The 18980-nt window shown below is 43.8% G+C and overlaps 1 protein-coding gene across 1 annotated transcript in view; it reads left to right on the plus strand.

The window, feature by feature from the left end:
* Window positions 1-18980, plus strand: part of PLEKHG1 (pleckstrin homology domain containing, family G (with RhoGef domain) member 1) — a 112463-nt gene that overhangs the window by 31210 nt on the left and 62273 nt on the right. The window contains exon 2 of the mRNA XM_006874348.1: window positions 13449-13549. Coding sequence (XP_006874410.1) covers window positions 13449-13549 — 101 coding nt within the window. The remainder of the gene's footprint in view (window positions 1-13448; window positions 13550-18980) is intronic.

An 18980-nucleotide genomic window follows, 5' to 3' on the forward strand; every position in this document is an offset into this window, starting at 1 on the left:
TATGCATGCGAAAGCTGGACAGTGAATAAGGAAGACCGTAGAAGAATTGATGCCTTTGAGTTATGGTGTTGGAGAAGAATATTGAAAGTACCATGTGCTGCCAAAAGAGCCAATAGATCCATTTTGGAAGAAGCGCAGCCGGAGTGTTCCTTAGAGGCCAAGATGGCCAAACTTCGTCTCTCATACTTCGGGCACATTGTCAGGAGAGACCAGTTGCTGGGAAAGGATACCATGTTTGGTAAGGTGGAGAGTCAGGGAAAAAGAGGAAGACCTCCAACAAGATGGATTGGCCAAGTGGCAGCATCGATGTACTCAAGCATGGCAACAGTAGTGAGGTTGGCCCAGGATTAGGCAGTGAATTCGTTCTGCTGTGCATAAGGTCACTGTGGGTCGGTACCGACTTGATGGCACCTAACAACAACAACAAAACAAATACCTTGAAGCACAATTTTTGAAATAAGTATTTAATAAAACCGAACATCACATTTTGCCATGTTTATATGAGGAAGTCCTAGGAACATTTCTAGTTATTATAGCTAAGAGCAGTCTAAAACAATAAGTTTAGTGTTGTATCTAACTTCTTTTCTATTATTGTAACATTCATTATACAAATCACAGTATTCCTGCTGGTAACAATATGAAAGAACATAGATTTTGATATTGGTTGCCTAAAGTATAGGAAAAGACAACATGAAGTTGCCTCAAAAACTTTACCAATACTGATATTGATTTCTTGAACCAATACTGATATTGATTTCTTGATACCTTACGTTGTTGTTGTCGTTATTGTCGAGTGCCATCAAGTCAGTTCCAACTCTTAGCAACTCTGTATAGGGATCCCATGGAGTGGCTGGTGGGTTTGAACCATTGACCTTGTGGCTAGCAGTCCAGTGCTTTTCCTTCAATGCCACACCAGAACGCCTTGGGTTGCTGTATTTTGCCAGTTCCTAAGTGTTTTCTGCTTCAAGTCTGGCGGAAATCAAACAAATATTCACAGTTGTCTTCAACAAGCAAAGATGTGTTTCTCTTTCAGCATTCTTAGATTCCTATTTCCTGGCCCCCTCCCTAAGTTTCTTTCTAGGAAGAACTTTCAGGTACCCCCTCCCTTTATATGTGTAGCTGACTCCTCACTCTCCTTTCAGGAGGAAGTAATGAAACAAGGGAGGTGGCTGGAGAGACACATGTGTCATTTGTCACAGTCCAACTGAAGGCCATTCCTGACATTTTTTACTGATGTTTTATGTATTGAGAATTATGCTAGGTGAAGTAGAGGATTAGCAAAAAAGAGGAAGACCCCCAACATGGTGGGTTGGCACATTGGCAGCTGCAGTGGGCTGAAGCGTAACAACAATTGTAAGACTGGCACAGGACCAGACAGTGTTTTGTTCTATTGTACATAAGGTTTCTATTGAGTTGGAACCGACCTAGTGACACCTAACAACAGCAACAACAAGAGAGACAGGGATTACAGCTTCCTCATCTTTAACTGCCCCCCTTCACACAGCCTAGCACATAGGATATGCCCTCCAAACTCTTATTAAATATATATAGTAAACCAATTGAATGGGATGCAATGCACCCATTATAAAGAAAAAGAAATATATTTACATATAGGAAGAATTGATGTTTATGTTCATTAAATGGAGACCTGGTGTGGGGCTGTAGGGTAAACACTCGACTACAAGATGCGTTTGAACTGCAAAGTAGGCGGTTCTAACTCACCAGCAGCTCCTCGGAGACCTTATGCAGGGTCGCTATGAGTTGAAATCAACTGGACGGCACTTAACAATACATTCATTAAGTGGAAACACAGACAAAATTGTGACTGAAATCTAGAGTCTAGTTTTTGGCAGATCTAATTATGCACCTGGAGTCCTGGTGTGGTGCTGTGGGCTAATGCGCCAGACTGCAAAGTCATCTGAACTACAAGGTCATTGGTTCAAGCTCACCAGCTGCTCCTTGGAAACCCTAGACAGGGTCGTTAAGGGTCGGAGTCGACTTGACGAAATATAACAATAATAAATTATGCACTGAGCATGTAGCTCAGAAACTTATTTGCTCCGTTAACAGCCATCCCCTCTGGAGGGGAGATCCCCAAGGAAGAAACTTCCTGTGCGTGCTTTTTTGCTCTTGTAAGAATTTTGTTTTCTGCAGCTTAAAATGATGCTGACCAGAGTCACCTGGTCACTTCCTGCCCACCTCTGTTAATGGTGTTCCTGGATCAGGCTTCCAGGAAGACATGCTAATCCTCCTGTTCTCCTGCTTCTCCCGGCTGGATCTAACCATTGTCTCCTGTCTTCTTCATTGCTCTCCATTGCCAGTCATTCCTCCTTTTGTTGTTGTTGTTAAGTGCTGTCGATTCGCTTCCGACCCATAGCGACCCTGTAAAGGGCTTCTGAGGAGCAGCTGCCGAGCTTTAACAGCCAACCTGCTGCGCCATTAACCTGCAGCGCCACCCCAGGACTCCATTCCTCCTTCAGAATCTCAGAATTCTTCCTACCACTGTCTTTTTCTATGCACACCACAATATTTGTTCATGATCAATGGGTTGGGTGGGTGGATGGATGGATAGGTGAATGGATGTGTGGATGGGTGGGTGAAGTTTGAATGATGGATGGATGATAGATGGATGATGAATGAATGGGTGACGGATGAATGGATGGGTGGATGGGTGGGTGATGGATGGATGATAGAGAGGTGATAAGAAATAGAGGGCAGTTGTGGGAATGGACAGATGATAGATGGGTGGGTCCTGCCTGGCCCTGAATCTCTTCTTGTTACTGGCCCTCCACTCTTCTTCCTTTTCTAGCTCCACATCCTAAAGCTCACACTCTTCTATTGTCCCACTTCCAAAACAGTCTTCAAGCTCTCCTCTCTCACAATTTAGGACCCTACACATCTGAATTCAGACACTGCCTCTGGAGAAAAGTCCTTGTCTCTTTCAGCATCTGCACGTCCAGTGTTCCTCAGAGATCTTCACATGTCTTGGCTTCAGTTTTCCTCTGGATCAAGGAGCTTCGCACTGCGAGATCCCAGGTCCAAGGATACGCTCCACCCCAGTTCTTCTTTGCGGTAGCAGGGGGTCCTTCTTCTCAGCTCACTTCTCTCTCTCTCTTTCTCCTTCCCCCTCCCCCCCCAGCCAAGTTCACACAAAGCCTTAACTGTCACACTACGTAGGGCTCTTTGGTGTTCTCACTGGAATAGGGACACCCTGAAGTTGTAAAGAGTGCTGGAGTGGTGGCTGTTGGCCCCTCTGAGGTTGCTGGTTGCCAACCCCGAGACACTGTGAAGCTGCTTGCTGTGGCCTTGGACCCTGATGGTGGCCAACCGTGTTGGTCCCTCCATTAAGACAGCACCCAACTTACCCAGTGAAAAACTGCTCCATGTTTCTTCTGAACCCCACTATCTAATTGGCCCCTCTTTGGGAATATCCTAAATCACCTCGGTCATAACACATCCAAAACTTGACTCATTGCCTCTGACCCCAAACCACTCTGTTCGAAACCACTCAAAGTCACCTCGGAAGAAAATCTTGATGATCTCCTTCCGAAGGATCACAGCCATTGATCATGGGAATTCTGCTCGGACACATGTGGGGTCACCATAAGTCAGAATCAACTTGCTGGTGACTGGTTGGCTGGTTGGTCAGGGACCTGTGACCATGACCTGTGTGCCATCTTGATGCTCCACAAGGGCACTATTGGCGGAGGCCTCTGGTATTACTTCATAGACCTTTGACCCTGCGTGCCACCTTGATGCTCCACGAGGGCACTGTTGGCAGAAGCCTCTGGTATTGCTTCATAGACCTTTGACCCTGTGTGCCACCTTGATGCTCCACAAGGGCACTGTTGGCAGAGGCCTCTGGTATTGCTTCGTAGACCTCTGACCCTGTCAAGACCATGGGGAGCAGACAGAGCCAGTGAAAACTTAAAACATCTTTTTTTTTTTTTTTTTTTTTTAAAAGACATACCTTGTTTCATCTTTTTCATCCCAAATCCCTAATGACACTTTTCAGTATTTCATCCCTAGGGACCCCTTCCACTCTGTCCTCGTAAGGTCACTATGAGTTGGACTCAATTCAAGGGCAGTGGAAGTTTGGGATGAGAAAGTCTAGTCCAGAGGGCACCCACCAGCCAGCAGGTCCCGCCACTGCCCTACCATGGCCTCTGTAGCCAGAGTAGGCCAGGGTGAGCTTAGGAGAGGAAATAGCGGATTGGTCCTTCTTCCTTGAAGAAGCAGCCCCTTCTCCGCACATTGCAGCCAAACAAGAAGAGTCAGAGGGTTGTACCATGAGTTTTAATTGCACACAGTGTATCAGTGAGTAGAAAAGGTCCTTGCTGTGACATGCATGGTGGAACAGACCTTTGTTCCATGGGGCAGAAGTGTGAGAAGAGACCAGAGTCCTGTAAGCCAGCGCCACTTAAACGCCATCTCTCGCTCTCCTCCACGTACAGTTAAATGTCTCTGCTCCTCCACGGCACTGATGTGTAGCACGGGGCCTGGTCCGTGCTGAGCTGGGCTCTATGCTGAGCATCTAACTGGCCTTCCGCAGCTGTTTTCATTGTTGTTAGCGGTGTCAAGTCAGCTCCCTGACTCATGGCGGCTCCGTGCACAATGGAGCGAACCACCACCTGGCCCCATGATGGGTTGCTGATTAGACTGTTGTGATCCCCATAGGGTTTTCATTGGTTTGTTCTTGGAAGTAGATGACCAGGCCTTTCATCCTAGTCTTTCTATGCTGGACACTCCACTGAGACCTGTTCAGGCCCCACTGATGGATGGTAGTTGCACAGAAGGTAGGCTCACTGGAAATCGAGCGCCGGTCTCTTTCACTGATGCTGAGATGAGCTTTGATCTCACAGCCTCCACTTTGCCACTTGCCCCTCCCTCCTAGCTCACTCCGCAGGGGAAATTCTCCCTGCTCACTCCTTTACTTCCCTTACCTTACCTTATTATTTCATCATCCTGGACCTTGCTTACTGTTTTTCAGCCTTCCTGGATATTTGTCTCCTTTGTCTTCTTCACTCTCCTTTTAGTATATAGTCAAACCCCTAGGAATCCTTTAAGGAGCCCTGGTGGTGCTGTGTGCTAAGCACTATGCTGCTAGCCACAAGGTCAGTGATTCAAACCCACTAGCTACCTGAGAGACGTAGCACTAGAGATATCATTGCTAGCATCAGATTGATCATGGCTAAAAGCAGAGAATACCAGAAAGATGTTTACGTGTATCTTATTGACTATGCAAAGGATTTAGGCTGAATGGATCATGACAAGCTGTGGACAACATTACAGAGAATGACCATTCCAGAACACTACATTATAGTGTTCATGAGGAACCTGTGTATAGGCCAAGAGACAGTCATTGGAACAGAACAAGTGGACACTGAATGGTTTAAAATCAGGAAAGGTGTGTGTCAGGGTTGTATTCTTTTACCATACTTATTCAACCTACATGCTGAGAAGCTGGATTATATGAAGAAAAAAAAAAATGTGGTGTCAAGATTGGAGGCAGATTCATTAATAACTTGCAATATGCAGCTGAAAGCGAAGAGGACTTAAAATATTTACTGATGAAGCTCAAAGACCACAGCCTTCACTATGGATTGCACGTCAACGTAGGGAAAACAAAAATCCTCGCCACTGGACCAATAAATAACATGATAAATGGGGAAAAGATTGAAGTTGTCAGAGATTTCATTTTGCTTGGATCCACAATCAACTCATGCAAGCAGCAACCAAGAAATCAAGTGACATATTGCTGTAGGCAAATCTGCTGCACAAGACCTCTTTCAAGTGTTCAAGTTTGAGGACTAAGGTACATGCGAAAGTTGGACAATGAATAAGGAAGACCATAGAAGAATCGATAACAGTTCATTATGATTGGAGAAGAAGATGAAAAGTGCCATGGAATTCAAGAAGACCAAGCAGATCTGTGTTGGAAGAAATGCAGCCATAGTGCTCCTTAGAAGCCAGGTTGGTGAGACTTGTCTCTCATACTGTGGACATGTTATCAGGAGGGAGCAGTCCCTGGAGAAGGACATCATGCTTGGTAGAGTGGAAGGGCTCCATAAAAGAGCAAGACCCCCAACTAGATGGACCCACCCATAACAGCTGTGAGAATGGCACAGGCCCTGGCAGTGTTTTGTTTTGTTGTGCTTATAGGGTCTCTGGGTTGGATCTGATTCCATGGTACCACCAACAACAGCAAAGCTAGTTAAGGGCCAAAAGATCCGGCTATTTACTTCCATAAAGACTTATGGTCTCAGAAGGTTTAAGCATCCGTTGTACTCTTGCCTACAGGGTTAGTAAGAGTGGGCTAGTCCTTTAAATTTCAGCTCCGTGGTGACAGCCTCTTCTCTGAAGCCTCCCCCAACCATCCAGTTAACCCCTACCTGCTCTACTCTGCCACGTGTCAGTCAGGCCTGTAAAACTCTTTGTTGAGCCTCTATTTATGCTTTCAGCTAGGCCAGAGCCCCTTGGGGGAAGGGGTCATGTTTTATTCATGTCCCTTTTTTCAATCTTAGCTTGTTAAACACAGTTTGGCATACATTCTTGTGTCCTCACGCCCCAAAAAAGGTTTGTTTGAGTGAATGGGCTTTTAAGCTGTAAATTGATATGCAAATGTAAGTTGTTGTATCAATGGCATCCCTAAGCAATACACAGAATTTGGAGGGCAGGTTTTTGGTTGAAGAGAGTCTACTTTCTAGAAAAGATAGAGGGGTTGGAGAAACAGAAACTGATGCTACCTCTGAAACATTGTTGTTGTGAAGTGCTGCTGTCAAGTCATGTGGGACTCAAAGCAGCCCTGTGTAGGGTTTCTGAGGAGCGGCTGGTGACGCTGAACCACCGACCTGGCAGTTCAAACCCATCCTGTGATCCAGTGTATCATCCCACAGTGCCATACAAGAAGTTTAAAAAATAAGTTATATCAAATGCATTGGGAATTGAATTGTAAGTGCTAAACAGAAGCTTAGACCAAAAAGAGTGAACTGTAAAACCACTAGGTATAATTTTGAAATATGAGCAAGAAGGTTTAGGAATCGATCTTTTTCCTTTGTTTCTACAATGGGAATATCTCCATGCAAGAGACAAGTGAAAGGGTAGGAAGTCTTTTTACATACAATTCCCTTGTAGTCTGGATTGAGACATAGGCTGAATGAATAAGAGGCAAAGAATGGGATATATATATATTTATATATCCCACAAATAAGTAGAGTTGAAAGTGTATATGAGTATTTACCGTTCCTGCAAACACAGCTCCAAACATGGTGGAGCAGACAGCGGGCAAAATGATAAAAACTTAGATGTTTATCAAACATCTTAAGTTGATGGGCCTGGGGACTCAGGGACACCATGGTCAGTTGGCATAACATAGTCCACAAAGGCAGTGTTCTACATCCTACTTGGGTGAGTAGCATCTGAGATCCTGAAAGCTCATGAGTGGCCATTAGGTGCAGTTGTTGGTGTCTCCGTGTGCGGAAGTAAGAAGAGTGATGAGAATTGAAGAGGCTTGGAATCAGTTAGTCCAGTGGACTAATGGGACATGTGAACATCAGTCTCAAGACCGCACACACAAACACAGTTCCTGGCTAACACTGCCAACTGCTCTGAAAGAGATCACATTAGATGGTCCCAGATAGAGTGAGAGAAGACGTGGAACAAAACTAAAAATGATTTATTTTTTTAAAAAACAGAGTTTATTGGTCAGAAAGAGACTGGAGGAACTTGAGACTCTGGCCCTGGACCACCCTTCAGGAAAGGAACTCTGTCTTGCAGCCCAGTTTTCAGCCCAGCAGTAGACAGATTTATGGGATGGGGACAAGAGCACTCGCATGGTCTGCTCACCATAGAATAGTCAGTCATTCAGGCTCAAAGGGGCAACATTTACCTGAGGACAAAGTTGAGAAGGGATGAGAAGGTGGGTGGAATGCAGGTGAGAACCATAGGGGAAGCGGGAACCCTGTTGTTGCAGGGAGAGGATTGCAATCATGGAGATGAAACAAGGCATAGGATTTGTTGACTGTAAAGCTGATGATCTTGTCTGTAAACCTTCACTCAATTCACAATAAAAAGTTAAAAAAAAAAAAAAAAAACTGTTCCACATGCTTAGTGTCCGTTTCTCTACTTAGGCCGTCACAGGTCCATAACCGTTCCCAGGCAGCACCTGTCAGTAGACCACACTCTGAACAGCATCAAGTTAGACTCTATTTGGGGACCGCCGGAAAACATGATCAAGTTTAATGAGTGGAGGAGGGCACTGTATACAACTCTTCTCACAGGTGGGGAGCATGGTTCCAGAATACATGGCTTCAGGAACTTTAAGTTATTTGAATGGCGAGAGGCTCTTTTTAGTTGGTAACAGCCCTGCCCACACCCTCCCTGAGAGAGAGTGAATTCCATGAGCCTTCTGTTGAATGTTTGTTTTCACAGTAAAAGTCTTAAGTTGATCCTTGACTGTTAAAAGTAGGGCAGCCATCGGCTACAACATCAAGCCAGTAACGTTACTGAGCCAGCGGGGCAGGCCCTGAGAAATGTCACTGGAGTCATATCTATGTCAGAGTGAGCTGTTATTATCACTGGCCTTCAGACCTCTCATTTTGGCTTTGGGTGATTGCAGCCACTGATGCGGTGCATGCTACAGTAGTTAGCAGACCCGGCTGTAGGGTTAAAGTAGCATAATTAAAGGACTTCATTATCATCCGTGGGGGGACAAGTGGTGACCATACAACTTTGATCTGTTTTCTAGAGTGACTTTCTAAATGCGAATGCCCAGCGATCTGGTTTCTCAACAATTTCAGAAAATCAGCAGCTTTTTAAAAATACAATTTCTCTACCATGGGCTCTGGGGTTTTGAGACTCTGGTAACATAGTGGTTACAAATCGGGCTGCTAATCTCACTGTCAGCAGTTCAAAACTACCAGTAGTTCAGCGGGAGAAAGAATGACGCTTTCTGCTCCCGTAAAGATTTACAGCCTGGGAAACCCTGTACAGGGTCGCTATGAGTCGGAACCGACTCCACAGCACATAACAACAACAACACGGGCTCTGGGGTTTTCAGACTCTTTCAATTTCAGAAAATCATCCTGCTGTTCGCTGGAAGTAGGCCACAGTTCATTGTCTGTACTTCCAGATGAAAATTTTCGAGTCCCGTAACTCAGCCTTTCCCTTACAGGAAGAATTTATTTTCAGTTTTCTGCAAATGAGCTAGGTTCCCACTTGACGTAAGAAAAAGATTTGTTCTTCTTTTGCTACAATCTCTGGCTTCAGCGCTGTGAGTGAGGCTCGCACACGTCCTCCGTGTCCCACCTCTGATCCTCTACCTTGATGTGGATCACGCTCCTCTGTAGTCTTCCACTTAGCTTTTACACTTCTCACCCAGCTGTATTCTTCTGCTTTACCTTACTTTTGTGTATGATGTGTCTTTGAAAAGTGTTGATGAAAGCGTTGTTGTTGTTGTTGTTAGTTGCCATCAAAATGACTCTGACTTGTGCTGGCCCAAGCATAACAGAATGAAACGTTGCCCAGCCCTGCACCCTCTTCATCATCCATGGTGTACCTGAGTCCTTTGTGGCGCCTGTTGTGTCACTGCCCCCTTGTTTCCACTGACCCTCACCACCAAGTTTTACCATCCCTGCTTCTCGGGGGTATTCTGGGGGGTTTTCTTCATCTCGGGCTGGTTTGTCTGTATGGTCAGTATTGGGAATGCCCTCATTCTTACTCCTTCTTACTTTTTTTTTCTTTTTAATCATCCAAGTTTTGTGTGCATCACTGAAGCATCCAACGGCTGTCGGGTCGATTCTCTGACTTTTGGTGACTTATGTGTGCATGTCAGTAGAACTGTGCTCCACAGGGTTTTCAGTGACTGATTTTATAGGAAGTAGATTATCAGGACTTTCTTAGGCATCTCTAGTTGGACTTGAACCTCATACCTTTCAGTTAGTGGCCAAGCACATTAACCATTTACACCATCCAGGGACTCATATTAAACTATTTAAAATATTAAAAGTATCCAAATGCCCCTATGCAGAGAAGCAGCAACACCAGAGATGGAGATAGGTGAGGACATGGACAGAGAGAGCAGCTGAGGACTCTAGACTTCATGGAAAAAGAAAGGCTGTGTGCTGGTGGCCAGGAGGTTGAAGTGATTATATATTCCTGAGTGTTTTTGTGTACATCCAAAAAGAAAAAGAAAAAAACAGAGGGAATAGAAGCAAATACTGTTGAATGATGACGCATGGAGAGGATTGTAATCATTGCAATGAAACAAAATACCATAGGATGAGTGTAAAACTAATGTTCTCAACTATCTCAACTATCACTCAATTCACAATAAATACTTAAAAAAAAAGAAAAATTCATATGCAAGTTGAATATTGACCCATCCTTTTGTAGCCTTGCAAAATTTAAGGAGAATATCAGTGAATACATTAATTTTTTGAGTAAGTATAGCTTTTACATGTTGCTCAAAATGCTCAATTTTTGCCTTCATTAAAGTTAAGCTTTTCTGAGGAGGCTAAAAAAATTCATGGGAAATTGTCTTTTCATTCCCCTTTTGCATGAGCTTTTGGAAGCCCCTTCCTATTATTTAAGCATTAACTCCGTAACCTGTGGAGACTCTTGAGCTCTTTATAAACTGTTCCACTCAAAAAAGTAGTAGATCTTGCTCTTGTGGGTTTTTTTTACATCAGCTCTGCTTAAACCTAGGAGCTCTGGTAGCGTAGTGGTTACGAATCAGGCTGCTATCCTCAGGGTCAGCAGTTCGAAACTACCAGCTGTTCCACGGGAGAAAGATGAGGCTTTCTGCTCCCGTAAAGATCTACAGCCTTGAAAACCCTGTTCAGGGACGCTATGGGTTGGAACTGACTTGATAACACTTAACAACAACAAGATTTACAGCCTCAGAAACCCTGTACAGGGTCGCTATGAGTCAGAACCAACTCCACGGCACATAACAACAACTGCTTAACCTTGTGAATCTAGTTTCTTACTGAGACAGCCGCATTCTTAAGAAGATATTACTTCAAAGCTCCTACGAATGAAGGAAAGTCTGTGAACACTGGCTCATGCGTGACAGCGGTGTCAGTATTTAAGGCTAAAGAAGTTACTGATGCAGACTGTGAAATGTGCTATTTGGTAAAGTTACCAGTGATGCTCTACCTTATTTGTTTTTTGTTTTCAGGTACATTTTTATTTAGAAAAATGCAAATTTCAAAAACCAAGTTTATGACTAATGGAAAATTCAAAATATGTGCCAAACTTAGAAGTTTTCAAATACTGTGTACATTTTCTTATGCTTGTTAGTGTTGTTTATTCCTTTTTCTTTTTTAAAAAAAGTTTTTATTATGAACTGAGTGATAGTTTACATGGGAGAACATAGATTTTACACTCATCATTTCAGTGCAATGATTACAATCCTCTCCGTGCATCATCATTCCACAGTATTGGCTTCTATTCCCTCTGTTTTTTTCTTTTTTCTTTTTTTTTTGGATGTACACAAAAACACTCAGGAATATATAATCATTTAAACAACCAAAGGGAGGCACATTCTACAAGCCTGCCTCCTGGCTGCCAGCACACAGCCTTTCTCTTTCCATGAGTCCAGAGTCCTCAGCTGCTCCTTCTCTCCATGTCCTCATCTCTGCCACCATCTCTGGTGTTGCTGCTTCTCTGGATAGAGTCCCATTTTCCACTCATGCTCTTCTCCTTAATGGTTGTAAGGCCCCCTGTTCCTGGACTGTAAGATTAACTTCTCCCCCTTTATGTTACAAGACTTCTAACTTTACAGTTGTAAGCATCGCAATTAGTCATGATAACGATTACTCACTATTGAATTATAAAAATCTTATCCCCATCTCTTTTCACCAGACCCTTGTAGACAAGATGAAAACCAGAGAGCCTGCAGATGGGTAAAGGTCTGAGAAGCAGTAGCTGATGGTTCTTACATGTCAGCTTCTCCTGGCGCTTGGTCCTTGTCAATTACTGTAGAGTTGGCGGTGTCCACGTCATGGCGACCTTGCGTCCAGCAGAGTGAACGGTGGTCTGATCCTGTCCCCTCTTCTGCTTGTTGGTGTGTCTGAGTCCATGCTGTGACTGTGCTGTCAGTTCATCTCACAGAGGGCTGCCCTTAGCAAACATGACGTCCTTCCCTCCTGACATGTCTGAAATGAGCAAGACGCAAGTCCTGCCATCCTCAACCCTCTAGTTGTACTTCTCAGATTGGTTTGCTCATCTTTCTGGCAGTCCACGGCATGGTCAGTACTCTTCGCCTCCGAGTACTGCTGTGTTTGCTGTTGGACTGGAATGTGGTTCTGATGCTGGGATTTTCCTGGTCTGGCTGACTTTCCTCAGAGTAACTTCCTCTCAGTATCAGAATCTCCTCCTGTTAGCCTTGGTTGGGAGCCATCGGCATTGTTCAGCCCAGGGCAGGGGATTGTATTTATTTTTTTATTTTACATTATTTCAGCTGTTTTTGCTTTTTTCTTTATTGTTTTCTTGCCTCCTACCGAGTCCTTTTGTCAAGCTTTGCTGGGAGCAGGGGAACACTGATTGTGAACTCTTGAGCTGGAGCAGGGGGAGGGGTGGTAGGGGTGGCGGCTCAGAGCAGGAAAAGCAATTTCCCCTCTCTGAGCAGAGCAAAGAGCAAAAACCACAGACATTTAACCCACAGTGGACTAGGACCCACCTCAGATCGGTGGGTTTTGTGTTGAACAAAACATAGAAAATCATTTCAATTCAAATTCCCCATGACTTATTAGCATAGCCTATTAGATGTTGTTGTTAAGTGTCTCGAGTTAGTTCTGACTCATACCGATCCTGTTTAGGGTTTCCGAGGAGCAGCTGGTGGGTTTGAACTGCCGACTTTGTGGTTCGCAGTCCAGCAATGATCCCACAGCACATATCAGTGCTCCTCAGGTCTGTGGGTTCTGTGTTAAACAAAACATAGAAAATCATTTCAGTTAGAACTCCCCAGGATCCTTAGCATAACCTGTCATAGAGTACATGTGAATTATATGTATGAGGACTAATGTAGTTCTATTCTTTCGCTTCTGATAGCTTTATGGCATAATGGTTTTACTTAAAACAACTTTCTCACATTTCAGAAATTGTATTCCCTTTTTTTTCCCACCGTTTGAACTTTGAAGTATATGTTTGTCACAGAATGAAGTTAAGGAAACAGATAATAGGCCATTATATTCTGCATCTAGGGACACAGAAGTCCATCTTGGGGCTAGATACATTAATGTGTCTGTCCTTATATTAAAGCCCTGTTCTGTATATAGGTACGTATTGTAATCAGTAATTAAAAGTGGCTGTTTCCTTGTAGTATAGTTAACACGCACATCACTATAAAGATGACTTGAAACTGATACCGAAGACTCATCCTGAATAACTGATGGTCACTGGAAAAGGACAGAGGATTTAAAGCATCCCTCTCCTTAATTTCCCAGGATTACCTTGACTGTATCAGGGACCAGGCAAAACTGCCTCTGGACACCGAGGAACGAGCCGCCCTTTTTGGAAACATCCAGGACATCTACCACTTCAACAGGTGAGTCCGTGCCCCAGAGGTCGTTCTCACATAGAAGCAGTGTGGATTTCTCCCAGATTAACGAAGCCTAAATTAACTGATCCTGGTGTGGCACTATAGGATATAGTAATACGCTATATATAAAAAAACAGCTCACTGCCATTGAGTCAATTCCAACTCATAGTAACTTTCTCCCTGGGAGCAACTGGTGAGTGTGAACTCCTGACCTCACTAAGCTCGTAGTCCAGTGCTTATCCTGCAGCTCCACAGCATTATGTTTGTTGGTTTTCCTCCTGCATTGTCCTCCACCCCCCAAGAACACTCTCCAGCGTCAGGGGTCTGCAGCTGTCCGTGTTCCGTCACCCATAGACGTGTGGGTGTTGGGAAGCGTCCATGAGCTGGTACAGCACTAACAATACCTGCAGTGAGGTAACTCAGGGCTATCCCACCTTAGGAACCACAATGTGAAGCAGCGATGACAGCTGTCACCTTCACAGTGACCCCGAAGCACCGACTTCAGCTGTGTTCCCCTCCCTGAGACTTCTTAGGTAGATTGCTAAACTTTCTTTCTATCCAAGCACGTCGGGGTGGACTTGAGCTTCCAACAGTTTGATTAGGCTGGTTGAGTACTCCGTTATAAAATTCCATAGGCCTTGTTGTATTGTGACTCAGCTCGAATGAAAGCTAAGTCATAACGCTCCTGAGTCACTAACATCAGTATCTGGGGGCTCCTTGGGGGCAGGGTCTATGTTTTCTCTGGGTCTCTAACACCTAGCAGAAGCCTAATGAATGGAAGACCTGTGTGCTGAACTGAGTGAGCCCACCCTTTAACTATAACGCCTTTGTTGTGTTAAAATGCTGTCTAGTCAGTTCCAACTCCTAGCATCCCTGGTCACAACAGAATGAAATACTGTCGGGTTCTGGGCCATCCTGACTATTGTTGTGATACTTGAGTTCATTTCTGCTGCCACTGTGCCAAGTCATCTCGTTGGGGGGTCTTCCTCTTTATCACATGATATCCTTATCCAGCGACTCGTCCCTCCTGATAACGTATCCGAAGTATAAGACATGAAGTCTTGCCATCCTTATATCTAAGGAGCATTCTGGCTGTACTTCTTCTAAGACTCCCTCTTGAAAACTTGTTAGGTAGTCACTTTGTGCCTTTATCACCCACCTCATTTTAGGTAGTAATCCTGGTGTGGCACTGTGGGCTAATGCGACAGACTGCAAAGTCATTTGAACTGCAAGGTTGGTGGTTTAAGCTCACCAGCTACTCCTCGGAAACCCTACACAGGGTCACTATGTGTCAGAATTGACTCGATGGCACTTAACAACAACAACATTTTAGGTAGCCAATGTCTAAGTTTCCCGTCCCATCCCTATTTACCCTATATACAGAGGGGATACGATTGATACTTGATGTGACGACACCTTCCCTCTCAGTTCCCCATTCATTTTTATTTCCTTTCTCTTAAATCTGGAGTCTAATTTGGAGGCCAGATGTTTCTCACATTCACTTATTCACTTATTCGCCCTCAAAGTGGAAATACTGTTCTTAGTCCTTTGTTATTTTTATTGCTAAGTAAGAGTATTCATGTGTACTTTTTTATATTAATGCTTCTTTGTGTTGTTGTTGTTAAGTGCCACCAAGTCGGTTCTGACCCATAGCGACCCTGAACAGGGTTCCCGAGGCTGTAAATCTTTACGGAAGCAGAAAGCCTCATCTTTCTAATGCTTCTTAAGAATCTTTTATTAATATACATCAGTTGATTTCAGAGATACACTTATCTCACAAATCTATGTTGTTGTTAAATGTCTTCAAGTGGGATCTGACTCATAGTAACCCTGTAGAGCTTTGTAGGAGCATCTGGTAAGCTTGAACTGCCAAGCTTGTGATTCAAACTGACTTTGTAATCCAGCGCATCCATTCACAGCACCACACCAGGACTCCGACAAATCTATGGTTGTTGTTATCATGGTTATGTGCCGTGGAGTCAGTTCCAACTCATAGCAACCCTGTCTAGGGTTTCCAAGGAGTGGCTAGTGAACTTGAACCACCAATCTTACAGTTCAAACCAACTTTCTTTACAGTCCAGCGCATTAACCCCCAGTGCCACACCAGGAATCCAGGGATTTAAAAGAATACATTTTAAAGTTTCTATACAAAAGGAGATTTTTTGAAGATTAAAGAGCACAGCCTTCGATATGGATTGCATCTCAATGTCAAGAAAACAAAAATCCTCACCACTGGACCAATAAACAACATTCTTATCAATGGAGAAAGGATTGAAGTTGTCAAGGACTTCATTCTTCTTGGATCAACTATCAACACTCGCAGAAGTAGCAGTCAAGAGATCAGACGACGTATTGCACTGGGCAAATCTGCTGCACAGGAACTTTTTAAAGTATTGAAGAGCAGAGATGTCAGCTTGAGGACTAAGGTGCGCCTGACCCAGGCCATTGTGTTTTCAATAGCCTCATATGGATGCGAAAGCTGGACAGTGAATAAAGAGGATCGTAGAAGAATTGATGCCTTTGAGTTGTGGTGTTGGAGGAGAATACTGAGGGTGCCATGGACTGCCAAAAGAACCAATAGATCTGTTTTGGAAGAAGTGCAGCCAGAGTGCTCCTTGGAGGCCAGGATGGCTAAGCTTCGTCTCTCCTACTTTGGACATGTAGTCCGGAGGAAACAATCGTTGGAGAAGGATGTCATGCTGGGTAGGGTGGAGGGTCAGAGAAAAAGAGGAAGACCTCCAACGAGATGGATCGGCCAGGTGGCATCATTGATGGACTCGGGGGTGGCAGCGGTGGTGAGGTTGGCCCAGGATCGAACATTGTTTCGTTCTGCTGTGCATGGAGTCGCTATGAGTCGGTTCCGACTCGATGGCACCTGACAACAACATACAAAAGGAGACCACAGGGTCGGCAGTTCAAACCTACCAGCTGCTCTTAGGGAGAAAGATAAGAGTATCTGCCCCTGGAAAAGATTGACTGTCTCAGAAACCCTCCATAGGGTCGCTGCGAGTCAGGACTGACTCGATGGTAGTGGAGTTGGATTTTTGGGTTTATTGCTAGTTCAAATATGTTCCAGTTATGATCTTTTCAACAGTAATGTAATACTAATGTGGCCAAAAGGCAAGAATTAACTCTCTAAAGAGCACTAAGGTAAATGGTTTTATGCTGGCCTGTAAAATTCAGCTGACTGGGTTGTTTTGTTTTTTGGGCTTTTTTTATGAAATAGTTCCAAAATACAGAATTCAGAGTAATATGATAAACACCAATGAACTTCTCCTCTTCAACTCTCTCAATACCTTTTTTAGTGCTAAATTTGCTTTTTAAATCCACGTCTATATCCCTTCCCAATCCTGTTCCTGGTGTAATAGGAACTGTCAGACAAGCACGGGACTACTAACCACAAGGTCAGTGGTTCTTCAGAAATCCCATACAGAGTTGCTATGGAGGAAGAGAAATCCAGGATTCACAGGGTTTGCCAATGGCTGTGACGAAAGCACTCATGTCACGGCGTATCACTAACTACTAACATGCACATGGAACTAGGACAAGACGTGCAGCAAACCGGCTGGGGCAAACCCTATCACATGCCTTCCACACCTGGTGTGGGGCTGCAAGGTCATGCACTGCACCACAAGGTCAGTTTGAACCACAGGGTTGGCGGTTCAAACCTACCAGTGGCTCCTCAGAAATGCTATACAGGGTCTCTGTGAGTTGTGACCTGCTCGACAGCATTTACCAACAACAGTAACACACCCCTGCTGTAACCACTATCCAACACATGCTTTGTTTCTTTGTGTAGTTCCCACATTACTATATATTCAAGTGTCTATTGAAAATAAAGGAGCTCTGGTAGTGTAGTGGTTACGAATCGGGCTGCGAGCCTCAGGGTCAGCAGTTCGAAACTACCAGCTGTTCCGCAGGAAAAAGATGAGGCTTTCTGCTCCTGTAAAGATGTACAGCCTCGGAAACCTCGTACTGGGTTGCTATGAGTCAAAACCAACTCCACAGCACACAACAACAACAACAATGTGCTCTCATTTATTTGAAGCATGGTATAAATGGTGTCATGCTTTTACAAGTTGTTTTTTTAGTAATGTGTATATAGGCCAAAGAGAGGCTTTGATGGAGGGAGGGGAGGAATTCATGGGTATTTATTATGTTACTCTGTGTTCTGTATTTTGGAAATATTTCCTTAAAAACTACTTAGCTGAATTTTTTAAGCCAACATAAAGCTGTTTCTTTTGGTGTTCTTTAGAGATGGCGGTTTTGTCTTTGTGGCCACATTATTATTATATTTTGTTTAAAAACCTAGACTTAAACTAGCAATAGAAACTTTAAAGTTTATTATTTCAAGCTCTAACCGTAGATTGGAGTCCTGGTGTGGCACTGTGGGTTAATGTGCTGCACAGTAAGACCAATTTGAACTTCAAGGTCAGCAGGTCAAGCTCACCAGCCGCTCCTCAAAAATGCTATACAGGAACCACCAACTCAATGGCACTTAACAACAACAACCATAGATTTGCCAAATAGCTGTATCTTTGCAATCAACTCATGTAAGATATATAATAAAATGTTGTTGTTAACCATCAAGTCGGTTCGTATTCATTGCAACCTTGCATTGGGTTTCCAAGGATTCAGAAGCATTAATAAAAGTTTATTTTACCACTATGTAACATTCCATTGGGAGATATATTAATTTGTATTTTGCCAATCGCAGGTAAAATTGAATATCTTTTCATTGGATACTAGGATTTCTTCTTCTTTGCACTGATGACTGGCATCTGTTGCCCGCTCTTCTGTTGGTATATTTCCTTTTCTTACTGCAGTGTAGTAAGCACTGGGCTGAGAACCACAAGGTCTGTAAATGAGATTAATATAGATAACTTCTTTCCATAATTTCTACAGTCCACTTTTCATGTATTATGAAAAATTAATTGGAATTATTATTTCATAGACTCTTCTATCATGAAATGTTTGGAGTGCATTTTGAGACTTCATTTTTGTTTATTTTTCAGTAGTTCACTCTCTCTCTCATGATCCCTGTGACATTCTAGAAAACAAAATCTCTGGTTTGCTGTCTGTAATAAATTCTCGTGTGGTCAGGAAACTGGGTCATTCAAAAGAAACCATGTTTCCAAAATCCAAAGCCTCTTTTTTCCACTACAAACCAAAAGGAAAGCAATGACAACTATTTTATACAACATCCTTCTCTTAGAATGCAGAAGAGTTACCTAAACTGTAATTTGAATCTTTCTTTAAGAATAAAGGATGTACCCAGAGAAGCAGTGATGCCAGAGATGGAGGCAGATACAATGACCTGCAGAGATGGAGCCCCTGGGGACTTTAGACCCAGAGAGGGAGATGGGCTGTGTGCTGACGACTGGCGGGCAGACTTGAAGGGTATAACCTGTGGTTGTTTGATGATGCATGGTTTTGG

This window comes from Chrysochloris asiatica, unplaced genomic scaffold, assembly GCF_000296735.1.
Source record: "Chrysochloris asiatica unplaced genomic scaffold, ChrAsi1.0 scaffold00271, whole genome shotgun sequence".
Taxonomy (NCBI): Eukaryota; Metazoa; Chordata; class Mammalia; order Afrosoricida; family Chrysochloridae; genus Chrysochloris; species Chrysochloris asiatica.